The sequence below is a fragment of the Serinus canaria genome, chromosome 12 (genome assembly GCF_022539315.1).
Source record: "Serinus canaria isolate serCan28SL12 chromosome 12, serCan2020, whole genome shotgun sequence".
Classification (NCBI taxonomy): domain Eukaryota; kingdom Metazoa; phylum Chordata; class Aves; order Passeriformes; family Fringillidae; genus Serinus; species Serinus canaria.
Genome location: NC_066326.1, coordinates 905,208 through 932,610, shown reverse-complemented (window position 1 = coordinate 932,610; position 27,403 = coordinate 905,208). Strand labels below are relative to the sequence as shown.

The window sequence follows — 27,403 nt, the reverse complement described above, 5'->3', positions numbered from 1 at the left end:
CGCGGGGAGCGGGGAACGGGGTGCGGGGAACGGGGAGCAGAGTGTGGGGTGCGGAGTGCGGGGTGCGGGGTTCAGGGAGCGGGGACGCCACGTTCACCCGGTTCCCCCGTCCGCAGCGCCGCGGGTCGGGCACAGCCGCCAGCCCCATCCCCGGCAGGGCGGGCAGGGCCGGGCTCCGTGGCTCCGTGGCCGTGCCCACGGCGGTGCCCGTGCCCGGGGCCGGCCGGGGCGGTGCGGCGGGCGCTGCGCAGCGGCGGCGGGCGGGGCTGGGGGGGGGGGGGGGGCGGGCGGCCCCGGCCGTTTAAAGCGGCAGCGGCGCGGCGCGCTCCCCAGTGCCGGTGCCGGAGCGCGGCGGGCAGGGCAGGGCAGGGCAGGGCGGGCGGCAGCGGCAGAACCCGCAGCCCTCCCCCGGCCACCCCATCCCGGCCGGCCCGGCCCCCGGGGAGCGCGGGGCAGCGCCCGGGGGCGGCGGCGGCATCACCATGGGCCGGCCGGGCAGGGTGCTGCGGCTGCTGGCGCTGCTGGAGCTGCCCTGCTGCCTGCTGGAGCTGCTGCTCGGGGAGGCGGCCCGCGGGCAGGAGATGTACGCGCCCCACTCCATCCGGCTGGAGGGGGACATCACCCTGGGCGGCCTCTTCCCCGTGCACGCCAAGGGCCCCCCGAGCTCCCCCTGCGGGGACATCAAGAAGGAGAACGGCATCCACAGGCTGGAGGCGATGCTCTACGCCCTGGACCAGATCAACAGCGACCCGGACCTGCTGCCCAACGTCACGCTGGGCGCCCGCATCCTGGACACCTGCTCCCGGGACACCTACGCGCTGGAGCAGTCCCTCACCTTCGTCCAGGCGCTCATCCAGAAGGACACCTCCGACGTGAGGTGTACCAACGGCGAGCCGCCCGTCTTCGTCAAGCCGGAGAAAGTAGTTGGAGTGATCGGGGCGTCGGGAAGTTCCGTGTCCATTATGGTGGCCAACATCCTCCGGCTGTTCCAGGTAGGGCCGTGCCGCGGGGCTCCGCCGCTCCCGGTTCCCCTTGTGCCTCTCCAGGTGCTCCATCCGCCTCCCTCCGGAGCAGCTGCTTCCCCTCCCCGCCGCCCTCTCCCTTCTCCACGGTGCGTGGCGCTTTCTGGATTTATCGCCCCATTTGCACGAAGCAATGCCTAAGGGAAAAGAGAAAAAAAAAAAAAAAAAGGAAGAGAAGAGGCGCTGGTTGCGCTGGGTTTGCGTTATATAGAGCCATGGCTCGGGGATGGATGCGGGCGCTCGGCATCCCCGCGGGGCACGGCCGGCACCGCTCCGCGCACGGAATCCCGGCAGTGCGGGCAGGGCTGGCGGGGCCGCGGCCGCCCCGGCCCGGGGGTCGCGGGGGGTCGGGACAGGGTCGGGAGAGGGTCAGGAGGGGCTTCCTCGGGCTGAGCCGGGGCTGTGTGGGGCAGCCCCAGCACCCAGCGCCTGCCCGGCTCGGGTCCCGGCTTCCTCCCGAGCCCGGTCGGCCGGAGCGGGGGCAGCGGGGGCGGCTCAGCCCCGGGCTCCGGGGCTCCTTAGGAGCGAGGGATGAGCAGAGCCGGAGGATTAGAGAGCCGTGTGCGTGTGTGTGTGCGTGTGTGTGCGGGGGTGATGCGCTGCAGCGCTGCCCGTTCTCCCCCTCCTCTCCTCTCCCCCGTTCGCGCTGCGATCGCGCCCGTCTCGCCCCCGGCGCCGCGCCTCGCTGGGTGTCGGGCACGGAGACTTGTCACCCCCGCTCATCTCCTGCCCCAGGGCCCTGCGAGGCCATCTGGCCGGCTCTGGCCGGGGTTGGATCCCTCGGGGCGAGGGGGTGTCCCCCGGGGCTGGGATGTCCCCCCGGGATGAGGGGAGTGTCTCCCCCGGCTGGGATGTCTCCCGGGGGCTGGGATGTCCCCCCGGCATGAGGGGAGTGTCCCCCCCGGCTGGGATGTCTCCCCGGGGCTGGGATGTCCCCCCGGCATGAGAGGGGTGGTCTCCCCGGGATGAGGGGGTGTCCCCCCGGGGCTGGGATGTCCCCCCGGGGCGCCGCTGCAGCCGCCGGGCCCCGCAGCGAGAGCCGGGTGCTCCTCGGCAGCGATCGCGGGTGCGGTGACAGTGACAGAAGCGCCACCAGATGCATCGTGAGCAGCGGAGTTCTCCGCTCCCTGTCCTACGCCTTCGCATGCGGAAGGTGGTGGAGGAATTTTTTTTTTTTTTTATTTTTGTGCAGCGGGCGGAGAGATCCCCCGCTTTTCCCAGCTGGAAACTTGTGAGGCTTTCGCGGCAAATCCGCTCGGTGCTGTAGCAGCCGCCGAGCCTCCCCGCTCCCATCTGCCTGCCCGTGCCATCTCCGGCCGAGGAGAGCGGGGCGATGCCGCCCTCGCTCCTCGCTGCCCTGTGCTGTGCCCGGCCGGGCCGTGCCCGGGCATTTCCCTGGTATAACCCCCACGAGCCGCGCCTTTGCCTCGCTCGCCTCCATCCTGGCAGAGCCCGGCGCATGGCTGCCGGTTCAGCGCTGAATCCCCACGGCTCGTGTGCCCTGGCCGTGGCCGCCCTCCCGCTCCGGCTGCCCGGCTGCAGAGCAGGCGGCTCCCGCTCCTCTGAGCCGGGCTCACGGTGAGCTCCAGTCCGGGTTCTGCCAGGCAGCCAGCGGGGTGGAGGAGGCAGCTCTGCCGCTCCAGTTCTCATCCCACTGCCAGTCCGGGGCACTCCCTGCCGAGATCCAGCTCGGAGGGAAACCGGGGCCCCGGGAGCCTTTAGGGTAATACCACAATGCCTGCAAAGCCTCTGGTGATGCACTATGTAGTGGAGTTTGCAGAAAATAAGGTATTTGGATACTTTCTCCGTGTAGAGATATTTATATAAACTAAATATTTTAATGTATTGTGACTAAGCATCTGTTCAAAATTTCAATTTAACCAGATCATCCAGAAAGCAGGAACTGGCCCATACTGAGGGATTTTACTGAATATCTATTTTACAGCTTGGATGAGCCGCCTTGAAGCAGATCTTTCATGCTGTAAAACTGTTCCCTGTTGTCCTCTCCTCCTTCAAAACACAATTTAGAACATGTTCAGCCACAGAGAAATAGAAAATAATTATTTTAGGAGGAGAAGTAGACCTGTTCAACAGCTAAGTGTCATTGTGTGTGGGTGGATGAGAAGCTCTAAGTTAGTGGAAAGAAGAAAACCAAGTACCAGTCACAAAAAATCTTGTTAACCTCAGAACTCTCTGAAATTCCTGAGTGTGGCAGCCAGCTTCTTTCCCAGGGGTCACTGTGGGTTTTGCAGCCTGGGGCAGTGGGTGAGGGGAGGGTGGATGGCTCTTGAACGTTTCCTTGCATGCCCAAACTGGCTTTTCCCTCACATCTGGTCGGTGAAAGCTCTGTGGAGGCCCCTGCAAAGAAATCTTAATGGAGTTTCTGCTTCTCTGACAATATCTTGGAAGAGAAGTATTTGTGCCGTGCCTTGATGCAGGGAGCAATGGGTGTAAATCTGTAGATCTGGAAATGCATAATCCATCCAGAGCACAGCAGGGCCTCCTCAGGCAGCTCCTGGTGCTTCAGGCACTTTTCCCCAGGAGGGGCCAGGTCCATGCAGGCTCTTCATCTTCCTCTCTGCATGGGAGGCTGTGCTAGCTGTGCCTGCAGCTCCCTCCCGGCGCAGGGGCTGCGAGCAGCCTCAGCCAACAGGTGCAGCAGCAGGGAGAGCCAGGGCTCCTCGGGCTGCAATTCACCCCTGCAGTGACTGCTGCAGGCTCGGTGGGAGCTTTCCCGGGGTGGAAAACCATGGGGGGATCTGCATGCACTGGGGGTTTGCTGTGTGATCAGAGCCCTCCCCTGCACCTCGCCCCTCACTCAGCCCCGAGGTGCTCCTTGGATAAAAGATCCTGGGAAGAGCTGGGTGGGAGGTTCCTCCGGGGGTGTGGGGCAGGCACAGAGTGCTGCTGGAGCCCAGGGCAGCTGGAGCCCTGCCTCTCCTCGTTCCAGCTGAAGGGGTGGTGCTGATGGAGCCAGGCTGAGACTTGGGGCTGCTCCCTGCTCCTGCTGGGTCCCACAGGACGTGTGGGTGGGCACAGGAACTGCCAGCGGGGCAGGATGCCTCGTCAGGCCCCCTCCAGCAGGGCTGCAGAGTGGGCTGAGGAGGGATGGAAGTGCCCAGTGCAAGCTCAGGGTCTGAGGGAGGGGAGGCTGCACCCCGGGTTCAGTGTCTGCCCCTGCCCAGGGCTCGGTGGGACCTGCTGGAGGTCCTTGGGTTAAAATCGTGGCCGAGGAGCATCAGCAGTGGCTGGTCAGAGCAGGGCAGAGCCCACCCTGGGCAGGGCTGGGTGTCTGAGTGCACAGGAGCTCCTCCAGCTTGGCCACGGCTTCCCCAGGAAGGGGTTGAGGCAGGAGGTGCCTTGGTCTGGGCTCTTTCTTTTCCATCTCCGTTCTTTACCTTCACCCCATCCCTCAGGAGGAGTGACAGTGCCACAGCCCTCTGTGAGTGCATCCCCTGGGGCTGTGCCCCACCCCAGCCTGCTGGGAAGGGCTGCCCAGGCAGGGCTGGGGAGCAGGGCAGGTGTGCCCAGCCAGGGCCTGCCTTGGGCTGCAGCCCTGGGTGATGCTCCAGGGGGACCAGCCTCGTGCTGCAGCCCTGGGTGATGCTCCAGGGGGACCAGCCTCGGGCTGCAGCCCTGGGTGATGCTCTGGAGGGACCAGCCTCGGGCTGCAGCCCTGGGTGATGCTCTGGAGGGACCAGCCTCGTGCTGCAGCCCTGGGTGATGCTCAGGAGGGACCAGCCTCGGGGTGAAGTCCTGGGTGATGCTCAGGAGGGACCAGCCTCAGGCTGCAGCCCTGGGTGATGCTCCAGGGGGACCAGCCTCGGGCTGCAGCCCTGGGTGATGCTCTGGAGGGACCAGCCTCGGGCTGCAGCCCTGGGTGAGGCTCTGGAGGGACCAGCCTCGGGCTGCAGCCCTGGGTGATGCTCTGGAGGGACCAGCCTCGTGCTGCAGCCCTGGGTGATGCTCTGGAGGGACCAGCCTCGGGCTGCTGGAGCGTGCAGGTGGCCCTGCACCAACATTCAAGTGTGTCAAAGGCAGGGACTTCTTTCCAGCACAATTCTATCAGTGCACAGCAGCAAATAGCAGCCCGGTCATAAATTAAATATCTTTCCTAAAAATAATGCCAAAATAATTTGGAAAGCTGCTTCCAAATGCACTGGGGAGTTCAGGCAGGATGCTTTCAGGCTGCTGGTTTGGTTTGGAGAAAATGCTGCTCCTTTGCAGGGTCGGAGCTTCCCCTGCAAATGGAACTCCATGATAAAAGCATGGCCAGGGTGCTTCATCTCTTCTGGGAGTAGAACCATGCAGTATGGGCAATATCAGCACCCTGACTCCTCTTTTAATGCTGCAAGACTTATTTCTGTGCTCCCTATACTTATTTTTGTGCTCCCTACAGACTTCTTATGACAGCTTTTAGTAATGAACAAATTACTGCTTCAGGTTTGTGTCCTCGGTGGGTGCAATTTGAAAGAGTCAATCAAGAATAATTCTGTTCTTGTTTAAATCCCTGTGGGATTTCATCAGGGTGGCTCTGGTGGCCCAGAGGGGGCTGTTCCTGAGCCCCTGCAGGGAACTTTGCAGCAGAGTGGGCTAAGGCAGTGCAGGGAGATGGGGAGTGGAAATTGGAGCATCCCTGATCTCCCTGGGGGTGTTGGCTGCCTTTCCTTCCTGCCGAAGGAGGAAGATGACAGTTGCAGTCCTGCCTTCTGCTCCAGACACAGTAATCACAAAAATGAGATTATTTGGAAAGGAAGGGAGCTTAAAAGTGCAGCCCTGAGTTGGATGCTGCTCTTTTCTGGCAAAATGCACACACTTTTGCCAGGCTCTCTGGGGGAGGATGTTGGGCTGGGGTTGCTGGGGATGGGGATGGGATGGGATTGGGATGGGCTGGGGTTCAGCTGCTCCAGGGAGTGAGGGGAGCTCTGGAGCCTGCTCCTGCTGGGAGTGCTCCTCGGGCACAGGGAGGAAGGGCAGGGCTGTGTGACGATGTACAGAACCATGTGTGATCCCACGGCTCCATCAGATCCCTTGGGAGTGTTTGATGAATCCCCCACTGCTGAGCTGATCAGTTTCTAGAAGCCCCTGCAATTCCCAGGAAGATCTCTGCACACTGGTTGGTCCTCATCTCGTAGTTCAAGTTCCTTGCAGGAATCTGGGATCCCGTTCCATGGGAGATAATTTCCATTCCCAGTCCCCCTTTGAGCCCCTCCTGCTGACCTTGTCCTGAGGAGCTGCTGGGGAGGTTTCACTGCTGGAATGTTCCTGGGCTCTCACAGGAAAACTCCCACGTTTCAGCAGTGGTTTGCCCTGGATGCTAATTGATTGGGAACTCCTGACCTGGTGGTTGCATTTTCCTCTCCTCACTTCAAACAGGACAATACTTTTTAGGCAATGGAGTAATGATTCAGTTTAGAGAAGATATTTCAGGAAACTCCACATTTTTCAGTTTCTCTCACTGAGAATGCAGCAAAAAGCTGAAAATAGGAAACAGCAACCTTTAATTCTTTGCCTCCACTCAAAAAAGGGGGTTTTGTGTTCTTTAATGAGCTTTCATTTCTGCAGCCTCTAAGTATTTGTCCTTGTTGGTAGTGAGGCCTGATGTGTGTCAGCACCCTGAGCCATGCAGGGCTGTGCCTCAGCTGTGATGCTGTTCCAGAGATGTGGGATCTGATTGTTCCTGGATAAATAAAGGCCAGGAAAATCCTCCCTTCAGGAATTCCACATGGGGAGTCACTAATGAGGCTGGAGGTGCTGTGAAGGTATTTTTCTGGAACGCTGTGTTTTGGAGGTAAAATTCATTTTCTCGACAAGACAGAATTCAATTTGAGCAATAATCTTGGCTCTTAATCTGTTTTCAAGTGTCTCTCTTGAGGCAGGAGGGACTGCAAAGGGTCATTTGGAAGGAGAGTGGTTCTGCCAGGAGAGGGATGCTCATCCATGGAGAGGGGCAGGGAGGGATGGTGGGCACAGGATTCAGGGATAATTGGGACTGGCACAAGGGGTGCAGGGACAGGGAGAGCAGATTTCCAGCAAGTTCACTTGTGCAATTCCCAATTTACTCCTTGAAACAAAATAAGGTGACCTCTCTGGAATGACAAATGGAGGGATCATTTCAAGGCATTAATTTTTATATAAGAATTATTGATCTGCTTTGGAATCTCACAACAGTCATACTACAAAACTACACGTACTCTCTTCCATATTTTGTTCTGTTAAATGAGTTTTGCTTGGAGGCACTAAAGCCATCCAGCACAACACTCTGTTTCAGAAGATCAGATGTTGTTATTTCTATTTATAGTGGTATTCAGATTAATCTCAATGAGTGACAATGCTGACTGTCCCAGACACTGGACCATGATGAATTTTATCATAATATTGGGAGATACCAAGCATGTAATGAAGGCTGTTTGGAGAGCATGGAATCCAATAAAGCCAGGCCATTAGTGTGCTGAGAGGGTACCCAGGCAGAGAGAGCTAAAGGAGAACAAGGATTTCCAGAGCTCTGCTCCTTCCTGGTGATTCACCAGCTCCTGCCAGGCCCTTCTGCTGAAGGCAGTGCAGTTGTTCTGAGCCACCACCACTCTAATGGCTATAAAGCCAGCCCCTGCCCCAGCCCCTGTCCCTGCCCCTGCCCCTGCCCCTGCCCCTGCCCCTGCCCCAGCCCCTGCCCCTGCCCCTGCCCCTGCCCCTGCCCCTGCCCCTGCCCCTGCCCCAGCCCCAGCCCCTGCCCCAGCCCCTGCCCCTGCCCCTGCTCCTGCCCCTGCCCCTGCCCCTGCCCCTGCCCCTGCTCCTGCTCCTGCTCCTGCCCTGCCCCTGCCCCATGCCCTGCCCTGCCCCTGCCCTGCCTGCCCTGCCCCTGCCCCTGCCCCTGCCCTGCCCCTGCTCCTGGCCCTGCCCCTGCCCCTGCTCCTGCCCCTGCCCCTGCCCCCTGCCCCTGCTCCTGCCCCTGCTCCTGCCCCTGCCCCTGCCCCTGCCCCTTCTCCTGCCCCTTCTCCTGCCCCTGCCCTGCCCCTGCCCCTGCCCCTGCCCCTGCCCCTGCCCCTGCCCCTGCCCCTGCCCTGACCCTGGCCCTGCCCCTGCCCCTGCCCCTGCCCCTGCCCCTGCTCCTGCCCCTGCCCTGCCCCTGCCCCTGCCCCTTCTCCTGCCCCTGCCCCTGCCCCTGCCCCTGCTCCTGGCCCTGCCCCTGCTCCTGCCCCTGCCCCTGCCCCTGCTCCTGCCCCTGCTCCTGCCCCTGCTCCTGCCCCTGCCCCTGCCCCTGCCCTGCCCTGCCCTGCCCCTGCCCTGCCCCTGCTCCTGCCCCTGCTCCTGCTCCTGCTCCTGCCCCTGCCCCTGCCCCTGCCCCTGCCCCTGCTCCTGGCCCTACCCCTGCTCCTGCCCCTGCCCCTGCCCCTTCTCCTGCTCCTGCTCCTGCCCTGCTCCTGCTCCTGGCCTGAACCACGGGCCAGGAAAAGCTGGTGGCCCTGTCCCACCTGAGGCCACAGCTCCCTCCTGGGCAGTCCCCTGTGCTCCCCTGGCTGGAGGGAGCCTGCAGAGCTCTCCAGCCCTGGCTGCTGCCCCAGAGCAGAGACTGACAGGGTCAGTTCTTGGGGGCAGTTCAGCGTGGGCAGGAGCTCCTCGGTGTCCCCAGGGCCACCATGGGCTGTGTGTGCCCCATCCTGTGGCAGCTCAGGGGGTGCTGGGTGGGTGCAGTGGGTGCTGTGGGGGTGTCCAGCTCCATGGGCTGTGTTTTGGAGCAAAGCCTTTTGCAGCAGAGCCGGTGCCAGGTGCGGGATGGGGCACCCCGGGCACACCTGAGCTTCCCCCAGGGACCCCACCCCTTCTGGGGGCACAAAGTGCCCCTGGCTGACAGAGGCCAGCCCCAGGTGCCCGTGGCTGAGGCTGTGGTGCTGAGGACACTTTTGCTGTGTCATTTGGGATCTGGAGAGCATTAGGATGCTGTGTGAGTGCTGGGCATTCTCTTCTCCCTCAGCTGTCGGGTGATGCTGGCCGGTGCCTCCCTTCCCAGCCCTTCCAAATGAGCTTGGCAAATGTTCCTAAAGCCCTGGGACGTGCTCCTGGCTGGAGATCACCCCTGGGCCCTGGCAGCAGCGAGGCACTTGGGCTGCCTGGCCTCTGATTGACTCTGGGACGAGGAGAAGCCTGGAGACCTCCCCCTCCCAGTGCCCTGCACTGCCTGAGGTGACTGCCTGAGGTGCTGCAGGTCCAGTGCTTGCACATTCAGGGCACATCCAGCAGCTCTATTTTGGTCTGGGTTTTGGGAAAAGGATGGGCTGAGCTCTGGGGGTGGAGGGGAGGGTTTGGAGCAGTCACAGGTCACAAGATTTCATCCTGATGATGGTTCTGCTTAATGCCTCTGAGCATGGTTGTGCTTGTCGATCTAGATAGACAGACAGACAAAACTATTTTTGTTGTGCATCCTTACACTGTAGTTGTGAGCTGTTTCTTTAAGGTCTTGCTCAGGGCTTGGGCTGGGAAGGAGAGGGCTGTGCTGGGTGAGCAGAGGATGGGGCACCTCTGGGTGAGCCCTGGCACCTGTTTGGCTTTTTGGTCCTGCCTGTCTGGCATTGGGATGATATTAGGGCCCAGGACAATCAATATGGGTGACAAATAGGGAAAAGATGTGGATTAGGAATCCTGAGCCACCTCAGAAGCTTTAGCAGCACCAGCAGCAGGCTGTGTTGGGGCTTGGCTGCTCCTGTGTGGGGAGAGGCTGAAGCTGCTGGGAGCCAGGGCAGAATGTGGGGAGGTTGGTGTTGGCTCTGCAGGGTGACAGGCTGCTGGAGGGGGATGCTGTGCAGGAACAGCTCTCCTGCCACAGCAGCAGAGCCCCTGCAGCCATGGCCAGGGCTGCCAGCAGGGCCAGGGCTGCCAGCAGGGCCAGGGAGGGCACAGCCCAGGCAGCTGGCACGCTGCCTTAGCCCAGGGCAGTGCCCTGCTGGGGCCGCAGGGCTGCTGCCAGTTCACAGGCTGGGGAATCTGGAGCTGTCTGGGTGTGTGATCCTGGAGCTGTCTGGGTGTGTGATCCTGGAGCTGTCTGGGTGTGTGATCCTGGAGCTGTCTGGGGGTGTGATCCTGGAGCTGTGATCCTGGAGCTGTCTGGTGTGTGATCCTGGAGCTGTCTGGTGTTGATCCTGGAGCTGTCTGGGTGTGTGATCCTGGAGCTGTCTGGCTGGGATCCTGGAGCTGTCTGGGTGTGTGATCCTGGAGCTGTCTGGGTGTGTGATCCTGGAGCTGTCTGGCTGTGATCCTGGAGCTGTCTGGGTGTGTGATCCTGGAGCTGTCTGGCTGTGATCCTGGAGCTGTCTGGGTGTGTGATCCTGGAGCTGTCTGGCTGTGATCCTGGAGCTGTCTGGGTGTGTGATCCTGGAGCTGTCTGGCTGTGATCCTGGAGCTGTCCGGCTGTGATCCTGGAGCTGTCTGGGTGTGTGATCCTGGAGCTGTCTGGCTGTGATCCTGGAGCTGTCTGGCTGTGATGCTGGAGCTGTCTGGCTGTGTGATCCTGGAGCTGTCTGGCTGTGATGCTGGAGCTGTCTGGCTGTGATGCTGGAGCTGCCCTGCTGGCTGTCAGAGCAGAGCCCTTGTCCCCATGGATGTCCTGGTGTCCTGGGCCAGATTTGCTGGTTTACAAACCCCTCTGGCTGGGCACAGCTTGGTGCTGAAATAACACCCAGGTAAATCTAATGGCTGGAACTGAACCCTGGGATTTAATGGCATCTCCCCAGCAGAGACAGCTCTGAGTGCCTGGAGTTGTTTCCCATGTGGATCCCACCAAAACCCAGTCCTAATGGATAGGATCAAGGCCAAATTCCAGTTAATAAAAAATGGCAGGAATAACTACAAAAATAAAGACAAACTGTCAGCCCAGATTTGGCAGGAAGTTGTTATTTTTGCAGGAATAAAATTCAGCACTAATAGAGATGGTTTAGTGATTTTTAAAGCAGGTAATTTTGTGGCAGGGCTTGAATGCACAGAAATTATATTGACAATAAAAATTAATTAAACGACTTTTTGTGGGTTTGTAGTTTTTCTATCTGACAGCAGTACAGAAAATCTCTGAGTAACTGGATGATCCTTAAGGTCCCTTCCATGCCAACCCCTTCCATGGATGATGACACAAAGGAAATCATCTTTTTGAGACGTGTCTGCTATGGCTACAGTGGAGGATTTGCAAAGGAAGAAAAGATGGTTTGGTTCTCCAGCAAACCTTGGACAGCTGGAATGGACAGCTGGAATGGACAACTGGAATGGACAACTGGAATGGACAGCTGGAATGGACAACTGGAATGGACAGCTGGAATGGACAGCTGGAATGGACAGCTGGAATGGACAACTGGAAGGGGCTGCTCAGGGAGGTTTGGAGTGCCCATCCCTGGAGTGTCCCAGGAAGGGCTGGAGGTGGCACTCAGAGCTCTGGGCTGGGGGCAAGGTGGGGATGGGCACAGCTGGCACTCCCTGGGCTGGGAAGGCTGTTCCAACCTCAGGGACCCTGGGAATCTCTGCACTGGGAGCTCCTTGCCTGTTTCATCTCCTGCAGCAGAATGTTGGTGTCCCAGCTGAAGGGATTTTGGCCTTCACAGGAATTTGGAAGCTGACAGAAAAAGATGAATTTTCCATCTGCCTGCAGTGCCCGGGGTGGCAGCAGCCCTGAGGGGGTGGCAGCTCGTTGGCTCCTGTTTGGCCAAACTGGAAATGTGGAAATGAGCAATGGCCTGGCTTTTTCCAGCCCCATGGAGGATCCAGGGCAGCTGCACAAGCCCTTCTATAACCCACCAGGATCCCCAACAGCTCAGTGTGAAACAGGAGCACAGCAGAAGTCATGGAGTCCCTGGAAAAGCCACTTTCCTTCTTCAGGAATATTTCAGTGATGTGATAAACTGTGAAGAGCATTAAATCCATGAAGAAATGAAATAAATCCCAAATACAATTTTTCCCACCTGTGAAAAATGTATTTTGCTGGGGAATCGAATTGTTGTTAAAAAATGCCTCCCACCCCTGTGCTTATTTTCTCAGGAAGAATCTCCTTGCATTTCAGAAGAGAATGAAATGACTGTGAGCACAGAAGCACTGAGGAATGGGGCTGAGAACTCCTCTGGAAATGTCCTGCTCGAGCCCAGCCCAGCCTGTGCTGCTCCAGCTGGCAGGGAAGGCTGGAGGTGCCTGCTCAGCCGTGCCTCCCCTGGCTCTGCTCCGACAGACGTGGCCATGGAAGCAGCCAGGGGGGTCTGGGAGTGACCTGAGCTGGCCCTGGACCCTGCCCAGCACCAGGTGCAGAACCACTGGGGCTGTTCCTGGGCATGATGGAACCAGGAAGGCTGGGAGAGACCTCCAGGGGGAAGTGCAGCCTTGGGAGTGGATCTGGGGCTCCTCTGACCCCCAGCACAGCAAGGATGAACTGCAGGAGCAGCTGACAGGTTCCATCCCAGGCTGCAGGAGCAGCTGGCAGGTTCCATCCCAGGCTGCAGGAGCTGGCAGGCTCCATCCCAGGCTGCAGGAGGAGCAGCTGACAGGCTCCATCCCAGGCTGCAGGAGCTGACAGGCTCCATCCCAGGCTGCAGGAGCTGACAGGCTCCATCCCAGGCTGCAGGAGGAGCTGGGAGGTCCCATCCCTGCCCCAGTCTAGCAGCAGTTGTGCAGTTCAGTGCACTCTGCTGGGGCAGGCTGGCTGCTCTTGGCCCTGTGCAGCAGGGATGGACAGACTGCAGGCCAGGCTGCACTGGTGAACACTGCTCTGTTTGCCTTTGCTGCTTTGTCTCAGTGAATTTTCAGCAGTGAACACGAGTGCTGTGTGTGCTTCTCCCTCTTCCCAGAGCAGCTGGGGCTGCCCCTGGATCCCTGGCAGTGCCCAGGGCCAGGCTGGGCACTGGGGCTGGAGCACCTGGGACAGTGGGAGTTGTCCCTGCCATGGCAGGGGTGGCACTGGCTGGGATTTAAGGTCCCTCCCAGCCCAGCCCAGCCCATTCCAGGGTGCTGTGCCAGGAGCCAGTGGCTGCCCTGCAGAGAGCCTGGCAGGGAAGTGTCCAAGTGCTGGGTGAATTCCCTGGCATGCTGAGCACAGGGAAGGGCCATGTTCGGGGAAGTGACAGCCTGTCACTGCACTGAACAAAACACTCTCAGGAGCTGGAGCAGTTTAAAAATAGCAAGCAGGGAGCAAATGGCCTGGCAGGGAGAGGCAGCCCTGGAGAGGTGGAATTGGCCCTAATGGGCTCAGGCTGTGCTGGGGATGGAGGGCTGTGAGCTGCAAGGGGGGAGCACAGGGACTGCTCCCTCCTGGCCCCTCTAGCAAAGCTATTTTTGTTCCTAATTTGGACTGAGAACTTCCCCAGGCTTGTCTGGGTGCATGGGGGGCTGCTTCTCCTGGGGGTGGTGGGGAGCAATGGAAACCCAGGGCTGCTCATTGCAAAACCCAGGAAATCTGGCAGGCCTGGGTTAGGCAAGCCCTGATTTCAGAAAGCAGTGCATGACCTGACTCCTGCCTGCAGCAGGTGAGTGCTTGGTGTGAGCCCAGGGAGGCTGAGATGTGATTTTTAGCTGATTTTTATCCCACTCTGGTCCCAAACGAGCCCCAGCAGCCCCAGGGACCCTGCTGGTGCCCAGGGACAGCCCAGGGACCTCCCAGTGCCCAGGGATGTGTGGCAGATCCACAGGAGCAGGGTCTGCTGTGCCTGTGCTCAGCTGTGGGGGAGCTCCTGCAGCCTCAAACTTGGCAGCTTCATGGGCAGAACAGAAAAACAAGGTAAAAATTTTTCTTTTTTTTTGCTTTGCAGGTTATTTTTTCCCCTTCATCTTTCTCCCAGTGCTCATATAAATCAAGCAAAATGTGGTACAACTGGAATCTGTTTTCCTTAGCAGTTGGCAAAGTGGTGTCTGTGCTATTGAACCTGAATCCTTTGGCAGATGCCAAACCCACAAAGCCCTTCCCGTTTGATTTTAAAGCCATGCTGCTCATCCTCGTTTCAGGCATCACAGATATAACAGATATATTTGGAAGACATTGTTTGGGGCTTTTTGATCTATAAAATACAGCCTGTCACAGGAATGGCTGTGTAACTCAGCAGAGTTTGTGTGGGATGTAGAAATCCTTCCAGGGAGGACTGTGCTGAGGATTTGTCTTGGAAAAATGACCAGGAAGGGTTTGACCTCAGCCAGGGCTTCTCCCTGCCCACAGAGCAGTAAAATACCCAGATGATTGCAGGGACAGTGCATGAAGAGCTGGGTTTTGCCTGGAGTGGATTTGCCAGCACAGTGGCAGGGCCCTTTCCGTGGGGTTTGGCTGGTGTCCCTTCAGGGACAGACACAAAACCTGCCTGGAAAGAGCCAGCCCACGTTTCCTGCCAGAGCTTTGGCGAGGGAGGTTCTGCTGGGCTCCTGGCAGGGCTGGAGGAGTCTCCTGGTGCAGGAGGGAATGCTGTCACTTGTCCAGGGGCTGCCCTCTGGCTGCCAGCACTGCTGGGTGCCAGTCCCAGCAGTGCCCCGGGTCTGGGCACTCCGGTGCTGTTGGGATTGCTCAGGTTCCCATCGAGGGAGGGGGACCTGGGAATGCTGGAGGTGAAACCTGGTTTGTGCCTGGCAGAACAGAGCCTGTGCTGGGGCTGGCCCAGGCAGGAGCCAAAGGAGGCTGAGCAGAGCTGTGAGAATTCAGCCCTGCCCCAGGATCAGAGCTTTCCCTGCGGCACAAAGGGATCCATGAGATCTTTAATGCCTGACAAACTGATCCCCTGGGCAGCAGGAGAGCCCTGCTCTGCAGCTCCACAAAGCCTTCTGCTGGAGCCTCTCAGGCCCAGCTCACAGCTCCAGCTGCTGAGCCAACCCCAGCCCGGGGATTTTGGGCATTGCTGGGATGGACCCCAGAGCAGAGAAATCCATCCTGCTATTATTGGTTTGTCCTTCTGTTACCATGGATTTGTCAGCTTAATGAGCTGGCTTTCCCCCACTTCGCACTTTATCATTCTGTCTCTCCAAATGGGATTTTAAATTCACACCTTGCTGACAGGAACACGATTCTGGGGCTTAGAGATCACAGCCTGGCTGCTGCCTGTGACCAGCAGCACCTCTGAGGTCCTGGGAGACAGCAGCCAAAAGCCACAAACAGAGAGAGGAGCGGCACCATGTGCTAGATTCAAGATGTGATCACACCCTGTGGCCTTCATGAACTGGCATTTTTTGTAAAAAAGCTCCCTGTCCCTGTAGAAAAAAAAATACTTAAAAATACAAATGTCTTAAAACCTCTCAGACACAGACCTGCCTCCAACCCCAAACACAAGCCCATGGGTGAGTTATTTCAATGAGAGTGGAGGTTGGCTGCAGGAGCTGGGCTATGAAGAGTCACAGATGCAGTGGCTACAGCAGTGCACTGTGCTCCGAGATGCTCAGGACATTTCCCATGCCTTCCTCCAGCCCAGGAAGAACCTAAGCTCGTGACCCATTTATTTTACAGGCAATTTTTAAATTTCCATTCATTTTGGCACTCTGAGAAGTGAGAGGCAGGGAGTGCTGAGGGCCCAGGGGTGCAGCAGGGCCAGCTCTGGAGAGGGATCTGCACCCCAGAAGGGCCCAGGTGGCACTGCATGTCCCCTGGGCTGAAACCCAGTCTGGGAACCCTTCCTGCTTCCCCCACGTTAATGACTCTAATTGCCCTAATGAGACACTGCAGTTAAGTTTCTCCTCTCTCCTGCCCTTGATTTCTTTTTAAGCTTTTCTCAGAGCTGATTTTCTTTTCCAAAGTTGATTTCGCTGTTCTCACGTGTGGTTCTGTACATGAACAACTGGGACACGACAGTTCTTCTGTATCTTTTCTAAAATGTTCCCTGGGGAATTATGCTTCAACCAGGGAAATTGTATGTTTCATTATCAAAAAGGTTTCAGGCTTTATCACAGTCTCTTTGTAATAGTTGTCATGGAGGTTTTTATTATTATTGTTAAATTGAATAATGGGGAGGAACCTGTTCTCAAGCCTTTGCACAAGAACTAAAATTTAAATCCAGATAAATCTGCTCTGTTTGTAAAAGTGACTTTTTAAGGTTAACTGCATTTAGTTCCAATCATTGGAAGTGCAGCTTTGTTACTTTATCTGAATTAGATAGCGAGGGGTTTTGCAGCTGTAATAAGGGAAGATTGAACTTGACTTTTAAATGCAGATGGATTGTCTGGGAGTTATTTTTCAGGGCCTGATTTCTTGGTAATCACAAGAAACCCTCCACGAGGCCTCCCAGCACTGCTCCAGGAGCCCAGCAGGGCTGGAGCCTTTTGGAAGTGACAGGGAAGGAGACCTCAGAACCATGGAATGGCTTGGGAGGGACCTCAGGGCCCACCCAGTGCCACCCCTGCCATGGCAGGGACACCTCCCACTGCCCCAGGTGCTCCAGCCTGGCCTGGGCACTGCCAGGGATCCAGGAGCAGCCACAGCTGCTCTGAGCTGCTGCCAGCAGGGCTGGAGGTGATTCTGTTCCTAGCAAGCACCAAATCTCCCATGTGGGGGGAACTGAGGCATTCCCAGCAGGGCCAGCAGGGCTGGGGCCAGCCCTGCCCTGGGGGGGACAGGCTGCTGCTCCTTATTCTGACCCCTGGAGCCACCAAAGATCCCTGGGATCCAGCAGCTCCTGACTGTGGGGCTGGGATGGAGCCTGCACGAGCAAGGAGGAGATGAAAACCCGGCTGTGAGCGAGCTCCTGCAGCTGGGAGCCAGCACAGCAAGGAGAGGAACCTCTTTGAGATGTGGGTCAGAAACAGCACAGGGCTTTCAAACACTTTTGTCTAAAGGGAAAAAAAAAAAAAAAAAAGGAGAGGAGTAGTTTGAAAATGTCAATAACATAATAATTCATCTCAGCATATTCAGGCTGTCAGACTTCAGGGAGCTCCCAGTTCAGAGAAAACACGAAATGCAAATACTTTCTGTAATGTTGACTGTGACCATCGGCCTCATTATGCCTCTGAAATTCATCATGTCTGCCTTCGGATGCTGAAATTTGTTGACAATCAGGAGGAAGAAGAGTCCCCCTGGATTGTTGTGGTGTGGTGCTGTGGGAACTTTCCCTCTAATTATGGCAGGAAGGCAAATTGCAGGAGGCTTTTTAAAATAACAAGTGAAGAGAGTGACCTTTTTTACAAAGGCTTTGATGAAAGATGTGAAAAAGTGGAATTCATTAGAATATTTCTAATTTCCTGACATTCAAATAGGAGAGACTTTCTCAATGTGCATCTTCTCAAACATTTATCCTTAAAGGTCGTTGTTTAACAAAGGTCCCTGGACTCTTTGCACACCAATGAACCCCACGGTTGAATTTAGAAATATAAACTCTACAGAAGGAAAGAATTTCTTTCTGTGTCTACAGTGCTGTCCTACAATTCATTACTGTGGTGTAAATGCCTGAACGAGTTCAGTCTAAAGGTGCATAAATGCATTTCAATGAATTTAAAATTAGGACTATTAAAATAGCTGTGCAAATCCCCTAGGAGCATTTGGGGGCAAAATGAAATGCAGGGCACACATAAAATATATTAAAAAATAAATATATATATATATATATAAATGAATTATTATACATTATTGCAACATTATCAGGTTTGGGGTTTTATTGAGGTCCATAAGGAACCACAAAAATAGTTCTTGAGGTGTTTTGCAGGCGTGCAGGGAAGGTGAGCAGCAGATCTGAGGGCTGTGGTTGTGCTCTGGTGCCAGCTGGGCTGGGGCTGTAGCAGTGTTTGGGGCTCAGCTGGACTGGAACAGCCCAGCCCACCCCAGGGATCAGGGGACAATGAACAGTGCTCCCTTCTTGGGTTCCCTTGGGCTGGGGACACCCAGGGCCCTCCCTGGAGGCAGAGGGACTCTGGGAATCCCTGAGAGAGGGAGCCACAGGTACCTTCCCCAGCTGGGTGTGTGGGACACGTCCCTGTCACATCCACATTCTCTGCAAAATCCCCTCACACCCAGGATTTTCTCCTGGGAAGCTGAGAAGCCTCAGAGAAAAATGAAAACAATAATTATCTGATTTGCTTCTCCTGTGCTGTGCTGCCTTGGAATGTGGTTGGAGGTTGTTCACCCACAGGTGATTGTTTTTATTATTTTTACTGGGAGTTGTTTGCACTCTTTGGCCAATCAGGGCCAAGCTGTGTTGGACTCTGGAGAGAGTCACCAGTTTTCATTATTATCTTTTTAACCTTCTGTCTGTATCCTTTCTGCATTCTTTAGTACAGTTTAATATTCTTCAATATAATATAGTATCATAAAATTATAAATTAGCCTTCAAGAACATGGAGTCAGATCCATCATTCCTCTCTGCCACGGGGCACCCCACAAATACAACTGTCCCTTTCCTCCTCCCTGTCACCAGGGCTCCACATGCTCAGCCTGGGGTCCCTGCATGCTCCCAGCCCCTCTGCAGCAGGAGTTCTCTGGCTCCAGCATCTCCTGCTGCCAGCCCGTGCCTTGGCACCAGAGCAAAGGGGCTGCTCCCTGGCAAACCTGGGCTTCCATGAAATGTCCCACATGCCACCCACCCAAATGCCACCACAGGAGGGACTTGGTGCTTGCTCTTCCTTTAGGAGAGACAGGGAAGGGGACAAAGGAGGCAGGAGAACGTGGCCATGTGCCCGTGGCATCCCATATGTCCTGGGAGGGAGCAGGGAAAAGCAGGCAGGGAGATGGGGCTGGGTGGGGGAGCCCTGCCAGGGGTGGGGCCAGGTCCCTGCTGGGGAATCCCCCAATTAGAGGGGGCTAATGAGGGAGGAGATTAATGAGGGAGGAGCAGGGTGGGATGGGGAGAGGCTCAGAGGAGGAGCAGCCCTGGGGAAGGAGCCTTGGTGCAGGTAGGAATGATTCCAGCTGCTCTGGGGGGTTGTTGCTGGTGTAAGATGGCTTTTCAGTGGTTGTAATGTCTGTGCTTTTAGAGTTTGTGCTGTGAATTGAATCTCAGCGCATTATCTCAACAAAAAACCCTTTAGCTTTCCTCTCCTGGGGTAGTTCAGTGCTTTTACATGGTTCAGAGTTCCCAAGGAGTGTTTCTCTCCTGCTGTGGAGTGTCTGAAGCTTGACTTTGTCTCCAGTAATTCCCACCTTCACCCTCTGGCTCCTCAGACCCCACAAATCCATTAAACAGCCCTGTGGATTGGCAGAAGGAATTTCCAGTTATCTCCTGCTCACTGATGAGAGGCTTTGCCAGGACCTTGCTCTGGGATTTGGGAGCTGAATGGAACTTTTGCCATTAATGAGTCTAAATTTGTAGGAGCAGCAGCAATTCAGGTGCTGCTTGTTTTATTAGTGGAGTATGACACGTATCACGCACACACTGGAAAAGGTTTTCACTTCAGAGGAGGGAAAGGAGCACTTTGGAGTTCATGCTGTGAATTTTCTACAGAGAGTGACTCTAAATGCACATTTTGTAATGCATGACTTTATTTATTTTAGAAAAGGACTGCGTTATTAAATTTGGTTTTGTCTGTGCAAACAAATGTGAATTATTTTGCCAGCTCAAGTGTTTTCTCAGTCACCCATAAATAAGAAAGTGACTTGAAAGTACAATTGATCAGCAATGATGCATTGAGTGTTTCCCTACAAGGAGGGCATTGAGCTGGGAGTTCTGTCACGTTGTGGAGTCCTCCCTCTCCCACAGAATGCCTTTCTCCTTCCCATCTGCATTTCATGACAGTATCTTTGTTTTCTGTGAACGATGTGATAACTCAGATACGTCTGTGCTGGCTGAGCAGAGGGAGAGCTGGGTTCTTGTGCCACAGAGTGGGTGTTTGTTCTGGGGGCAGGGGGAGCAGGGGCTGTTTGGGCAGGTCACAGAGCTCTCCAAGGGATCAAAAACCAGCTGGGGTGGTGCTGGAGAGGAGCAGCTGGGCTGCTCTTGTGGAAGAGCTGAGATGAACACCTCTCACTCCTCCTGAGGGAATGGTTGGTGCCCTCAGGGAGGACCCTGGGCTGGTGCTGAGCTCTCCCATCTCTCCAAGGGAGGTGCTGGGCTGGATCTGCTGCTCAGTTGTTGCTTGTCCAGGCTGAGGGATGGATGGATGGATAGGTGGATGGGTGGGTTCATGCCCAAGGACTGGGCTGGGCCTCCTTTGGGCCTCAGTCCTCAGAGAGAACTGGCTGCAGACTTTGTTGACAAGCACTTGTGTTTCAGCAGTGCTGGTGGGTTGCTGTTTCCCAGGATGTGTTTCCTTTCCAAGCACGGTGTGCTGGGGCTGGCAGGGCCTGGCACTGCCATGGTGCCCAGGCCTGCAGGGTGCCCTCCTGCCCGGCCCTGCTGCTGGCTGAGCTGCCCTAGGAAACGCTTCAGCCCCGGTGCCCTGGGCAGGGAGCTGTCCCAGTAGTGCTGTGGATCTGTTCCCCCCAGGCAGAGCTGTGCTGCCAGGGCTGCTGGTGCCCCCTGCCCCCACTGCCGTCTGTCTGTCTGTCCTGCCTGTGTCCGAGGGGCTGGAGCTGGGATTGGGCTCCAGGGAGCTCTGCTGGGGTCAGGGTGCAGCTCTGAGCACACTGAGAGGTGCTGGCAGTGTGGGAGAAACGTGTCCTGTTGGGGGAGCCCTGCCAGCTCACCTGGGCTGGGCCAGGTGCCCCCCGAGGGACAAGGTCTGTGTGTGCCCCACACGGGCACCCGGGCTGCAAATACTGAGCAGCAAACAGCCCGACCAGCCTGCATCACAGCAAGTCCTACTTCTGTCCTATTTCTTCCCTGCCTGGAGAATATTAATGTACAAATCAAAGGAATATACTTAAAAGTGTTCTAAATGAGCAGCCTTGTTAGGGGAAGGGGAGGGAAGGGTTTGTCATTATGCAGTACAAAAGATGGAGGTGATCCTGCCACAGAGAAGGGGACGTGAGGAGGAGGAGAAGGGTGCAGTGAGCTCCCCTTTCCTGAAGGAAGAGCAAAGCCTTGGATGGCTGCTCCAGCCCCAGAGCACCTGCACAGCAGGGACATGGCCTCAGGCTGGCTTTGGGCTGCCACTGGAGGATGTGGTCACCCATCTCAGCTGGGTCTCAGAATGGAGTGCAAGTGGAGGGCTTATCAGTGGGGGATTGCTAAAAACCCGAGGTGGTTTGGAGTGAATCACTGTCCAGGGCTTGTGCTGCTGTGTGGGAAGTCTCCCAGGCTGGAGGGACCTGTAGCATCTGATTTACTCATCTGTCTTGCACTGAGAGAGAAGAGAGCTAAAAATGCAATTTCAGTGTTCACATTTGGGTTTATTTCTGAGTGTTCTGTGGTTCTGTGACTCCATGGCAGTTCTGTGCTGGGTGTGATGAGCTCCCTCCCTGCACCCTGGGGTTTCCATGCCTGTGCCCAGAGGTGCTCCCTCCCTTTCCTGTGTTTGTGCCCCTTTCCCCCACCCCATCTCCCCACCAGCCCAGTGCCAGGAGGAGCGATTCCAAAACGTTGCCCCTCAGGGATCTCTGTTCATGCACTTGGCAGGAGATCTGGCTGATCTTCTAGAAACTTCAGCCTTTCTGCCTTCACCATTTTCTCTGTACATGGAAAAGCTGCACTGTAAGATCCTTCTAATCTCTCAGGTTTCCAAGCTAATGGCACCAGGCTAAAATTACCCCATTAAATATCAATTAGCATAAATCATCACAAGATGCTGCTCAGATTAAATATGCTCCTACTGGGTCTTTCTGTCTGGAAATATAAGTGAGTGAAGAAATGTTAAAATGAACTGACTTGGATGCTCCAAGGGGATTTTTGGGTCTTGGCTGAGTTTGTGACTGTTTGCATTAAGATAAAATAACCCTCCAGTGTTGCATGATCCTGGGCATGGCTGTGGCCTGTTCCAGGGGATGGGCTCGGACTGAAACACAATTTAAAGGTAATAATGAATCCTGGGTCAGATTATTAAACCACACTGGCTCTTTGTGCAGGAGAGCTGGCTGAGGTTTGGTGGAGTTTAGCTCACTCTGGAAGTGGATTAAGCCTGATCCAGCCTTATCCTGAGTCAGTGCTCATATAAAAGGCTGAATTGAGGCTGTTTCATTTCTTAATTGACTGAATTAGGATTTGAATTTTTGCCATGTGGGCGAGTCCTGGATGGCTTTGGTGACTCCAGGGGCACAACAGAAGAATTGCTGTTAAGTTTATGCATGTGTTTAATTTTGCAAAACAAGGTACACATCTTAAATTGTGAAAGAAACTCATGTTAGGAGGTGAAGGAGAGCAATGGAGGGAGAAATTAATGCGGTTCTTTTTCTTCTCTGGTGGCTGCTTCACCCATGTCTGGCAGCAGAAGCAAGGATGAATACATGTCATGTTTTCCAGCTGATTTCTGGGTCACTTCTCCCATGGCTGCTGGAAGTGACTAAGCAGTATTTAATCTGGTTTTACAGATATGCAAAGCAGGGCTGCTGCTCTCCCTGAGCAGGGCTGGGCACACATCCCAGCTTTGCTGGGCTGCTCCTTCTCCACGTGTGTGACCCACGGGAGCCCGGGGCAGCTCGGGGGGAGCAGCTGGAACCTGCAGGACCATCCTATGGGAGGGGTACAGACTGGGGGAGGCCTGGTCCATAATCCTGTCAGAGTTTATTGCCATGGTCATGGAATCATGGAATGGTTTGGGTTGGGAGGGACTCAAATCCCCCCCAGTGCCACCCCTGCCATGGCAGGGACACCTCCCACTGTCCCAGGCTGCTCCAGCCCCAGTGTCCAACCTGGCCTTGGGAATCCAGGGGCACCACAGCTGCTCAGGGAATTCTATTCCAGTCCCTGCCCACCCTCACAGGGAACAATTCCTAATTCCCAGTGTCCCATCCAGCCCTGCCCTCTGTATCAGTGTGTGCTCAGGGGTTTGGGATGCCCTGCAGTGCCATGAGCTCCTGGCACAGCCCTGGCTGGCAGCCGAGGCCCTGTCACGTAGTCTGTGCCTTTTTGGGGTGCTTTGTGCTCAGATAACAATCTGCAGCTGCAGTTCTGGGGGGCCTCAGCCACATCTGCCCCCTTGGCAGCTGCTCAGCCAGTGTGCCCATGGCCCCTGCCAGGCTGGGCACAAAGGCTGACTGAGCCCACTGGCACTGCTCTTGTGTCTGACTCATCTCTGAGCAACCAGTGCCAGGGCACTGTGAGCCTGGGCACACCATGGGGCTGGGACAGGACAACCAGTGCCAGGGCACTGTGAGCCCTGGGCACACCATGGGGCTGGGACAGGATAATCAGTGCCAGGGCACTGTGAGCCTGGGCACACCATGGGGCTGGGACAGGACAACCAGTGCCAGGGCACTGTGAGCCTGGGCACACCATGGGGCTGGGACAGGACAACCAGTGCCAGGGACTGTGAGCCTGGGCACACCATGGGACTGGACAGGACACCAGTGCAGGGCACTGTGAGCCTGGGCACACCATGGGGCTGGGACAGGACAACCAGTGCCAGGGCACTGTGAGCCTGGGCACACCATGGGGCTGGGACAGGACAACCAGTGCCAGGGCACTGTGAGCCTGGGCACACCATGGGGCTGGGACAGGATAACCAGTGCCAGGGGACTGTGAGCCCTGGGCACACCATGGGGCTGGGACAGGACAACCAGTGCCAGGGCACTGTGAGCCTGGGCACACCATGGGGCTGGGACAGGACAACCAGTGCCAGGGCACTGTGAGCCTGGGCACACCATGGGGCTGGGACAGGACAATCAGTGCCAGGGCACTGTGAGCCTGGGCACACCATGGGGCTGGGACAGGACAACCAGTGCCAGGGCACTGTGAGCCTGGGCACACCATGGGCTGGGACAGGACAACCAGTGCCAGGGCACTGTGAGCCTGGGCACACCATGGGGCTGGGACAGGACAACCAGTGCCAGGGCACTGTGAGCCTGGGCACACCATGGGGCTGGGACAGGACAACCAGTGCCAGGGCACTGTGAGCCTGGGCACACCATGGGGCTGGGACAGGATAACCAGTGCCAGTCCTGGGGGTGGTGAGCCCTGGCAGGCCATGGATACACAGCTGGGACAGGAGCAGGACCTGCTGCTGTTGGCACCCTGCCAGGAGCTCTGTAGCTCTGGGGAACCTCAGCTGAAAGGGACACCTGAGACACGTGTGAGTGAGTGGCTAGAAAACAGCAAATACCTAAACAAAGGGAAGGCAGGGTTGCTTTTATTGTCCATGCATTAATAGTGCAGCCTGTGCTCTGCAGAAGATGTGCCTCTGAGGTTCGGGGGCTCCGGTGGCAGTAGCACAGAGTTGGCACTGAGCAGGAGGCAGGCTCACACTTCAGATTGCAAACAGGAGGGGACTGGACCTCTGTGGCTGGAAATTTCCTCTGCCTGACTGAGTATTATGGGCTTTATCTTAGCTTGCTGTGACTCTGCACCACAGCTGCCTTGGGCAAACCTGTGTGGCAGTGAATAAGAGGTCAGGGGATCTGTGTCACTGCCTTGGCTCGGGGCAATCCTGGCACAGGTACCGAGAGGGAGATGCTTGTAGCACGGGTTTCTCCTGCCTGCAGTCAGGGAGCTGATACCAGGCTGATGTAAACACAGGAAATGTCAGAATCCTCTGATGCCCTCGGGCTCCTTCCCTGCCTGGCTGCTCCAGTAACACAGCAGGCACAGTGGGAGCTGCAGAGCTGCTTTTTGGGGATACCTCCTGTTCTCTGGGGTTCTGAGTGAGGCTCAGGAGGTTGGGGTTGGAATTAGAGCCCACCCAGTGCCACCCTGCCATGGCAGGGACACCTCCCACTGTCCCAGGCTGCTCCAGCCCCACTGTCCAGCCTGGCCTTGGGCACTGCCAGGGATCCAGGGGCACCACAGCTGCTCTGGGCACCTGTGCCAGGGCTGTTCCACTATAGAACACTTCTAATAGTTGCAGGTAACTGGAAATAAAATACAGGGGGGAAAGAGACAGACCAGGTGAATGAGGACGCATTGGAGCATGATTGACTTCTTCAAGACCTGCAGTCAGAGGCCAGGGCTCATCCTGCTCTGAGCAGGTTTGGTGAGAGAGAGCTGCTCTCGTCTGTTAATCCTGTGGTGATTGTTTGGGTCATGGATCAGTCCTTACAGGATCTGCCATTTCTGGAGGTGATCATTCAGAAAAACGAACTGAACCCTGCTCCCCCTGGCCCTGTGTCAGGCTCAGGTGGCTCCAGGCTGAGCTGGGAGCTTTGGGAGCCGCTTGCTGTGCAGCTTTGGTGCCTTTGGCTGTGTTTGCACATTCCCTGCTTGGCACATTGGTTCAGATAACCTCAGTTCTCACCTGGGGGTTGGGGATGGGCGTTTCTGCCCGTTCCTGCTGTGGCAGGGGGGCAGTGCAGGTGCTGGCAGGTCCAGGCAGGCAGGAGGCTCCTGGTGTGATCACCCCAGTGCTCCGAGGAGCTGCACCTGCCCATGGGAGCACTGGGATGGAGCACTCCTCCTGCTCTTGCCCTAGAAAACAATTTTGCTTTATTTTTCCTAGGCAGAACTCAGCACTCAGCTGCTGTTTGGGTCGTTTCACACTCAAGCTCCTTTTATTTCAGAGAAGCTGTAACTTTTATGAACTTCTGTGGGTGATGTAGAATATTATCACAGCTCAGTTATTTTCTCTCCTCAGTTACGTGGGAAAGCAGAGTTCAGCTGGTTTGGTGATGCATCCCTGTTATTTTGTGGGTTGGTTTTTTTCCCAAATCCCATGAGATTTATGTTAAAAGACTTATTTGGTGAAATCTGCTGCATCACAGGCGTGGTGCTGCTCAACAGGTCAGGCTGACTAAGTGCAATGTCTGCTGGACCCGGTTCCTTTGCCTGTGAATCTCTCCAGGAGTGTTTTCCTGCCCTGGCAGCCGTGGGGGCTCAGTCCAGTCTGTGGGGGACTCAGGCATGGCTGCTGCTGCTCTGGTTTTGTGTGTGGGGTGGATTTCTGGTGCCTGATGCCACGGCACAGAAACACAACTGGGGCCCTTTGCATCCCAGCTTTCCTTCACATCTGAGCATTCAATTTCACAGCCATGGAAGATTAAGGCTGTCTCAGTAATACCCTTTAATTCTGCCTCATGATCGAGCTCATGCTCTGCTGTGATACAGATGCTGACTAATTTGCAATATTGTCTGAGGGAAAGATGAGGCAGAACAGGATCTGCAGGCATTCAGGAGAGTGCACACACTGATTTTATTTTGGTTCCCTCTTTCACAGTGCTGGAGATGACTTAAGAAAAAAAACCCAAAAAACGAAGACATGTATTTTGCTTGCTGTAAATGTAAATATAAATCCTCATCAGCAACTGTGTAATCCGGCAATGATCTCTCTTAAATTGAAACAAATAATAAATTTTGTGAATAGAGCTGAGGATTGATGGTGTCATCCTTGCAGGCAGTTTAGATGTAAAGAGTTTTATATTGACTATGCAAATCAATGTTGAAATAACACCAGAAGGGAGCCAAAGATAAAAGAGCTGTTAAACCTTCCTGTGAATTCTTGCAAATCAGCTCCTGAGCCTGCAGCAGCTCCTGGTGCTCTCCACCTTGGAGGGCTGGCTCTGCACGGTGCTTTTCCCTCTGCTGGGGCTCTTGGAGAGGCTCTGGAGCAGCTTCCCCAGGGTGGATTTAGGTCAGTGTTGTCCTTAATGCATTGCTTATTTATCCAGAACATCCTGAAGGGCCTTTCCAGCTCCAGAGCACAGCCAGGGAGCTCTGCTGGCAGCTGTGCTCCTCTGCCAGAGCTGAGCAGCCCCAGCCCTGCCTGCAGCTCAGGGATCCTCTCCTGTCAGCCACCCCAGCTCCTGTGCCCAGGAAACACTCGTGGCTCCAGTTCAGCTCAGCTTTCCCTGCCACTGTGTCCCAGAGAGAGCCCCAGGCCAGGCTGGGCTCAGGGAGGGATTGTCCCCCTCTGCTCTGCACTGGGGTGGCCTCACCCCCAGTCCTCGGGCACTTTTGTCTAGAAAAAGACATGAAAGCCATTGGAGAGCAGCCAGAGGAAGGCACAGAGATGGGGAGGGGTCTGGAGGGGCCAGAGGAGGGCTGGCTGAGGGCACCTGGCTGGAGAGAGGAGACTGAGGGGGTTCATGGGGCTGCAGCTCCCATCCCTGCTCTGGGACAGGGACAGGAGCCAGGGAATGGCTGGGGCTGGGCCAGGGCAGGTCAGGCTGGATTTTGGGAGAGTTCATCCCCAGAGGGTGCTGGGCACTGCCCAGGAATGGGCACGGCCCCGAGGCTGCCAGAGCTCCAGGGATGCCCAGGGTGGGGTTTGGGGTGTCTGTGCAGGGTCAGGGGCTGGGCTGGGGGATCCTGCTTGGTCCCTTCCCACCAAGGACATTCCATGGTTCCAAGAGGAATTGGTGCAGGCTTTGCCTTGCAGATCCGTGGTTGACTTGGGATCCAGCCCTCGCCTGCTGCATCTGTTCATGTGGCTCAGCATAAAAACCCACTCAGTTTTGTTAAAAATCCTGCTTTTGGTTCAAAAGCAAAGGATACAGCATGAAATGCACACGT

At 56.2% G+C, this 27,403-nt stretch overlaps 1 protein-coding gene across 1 annotated transcript in view; it reads left to right on the top strand.

Moving 5' to 3' along the window:
- The first annotated feature begins 453 nt into the window (after window positions 1-453).
- Window positions 454-27,403, top strand: part of GRM7 (glutamate metabotropic receptor 7) — a 176,956-nt gene continuing 150,006 nt past the window's right edge. Inside the window, exon 1 of the mRNA XM_050979261.1 lies at window positions 454-992. Within this exon, the coding sequence (XP_050835218.1) occupies window positions 483-992 (510 nt within the window). The 5' untranslated portion in view covers window positions 454-482. The remainder of the gene's footprint in view (window positions 993-27,403) is intronic.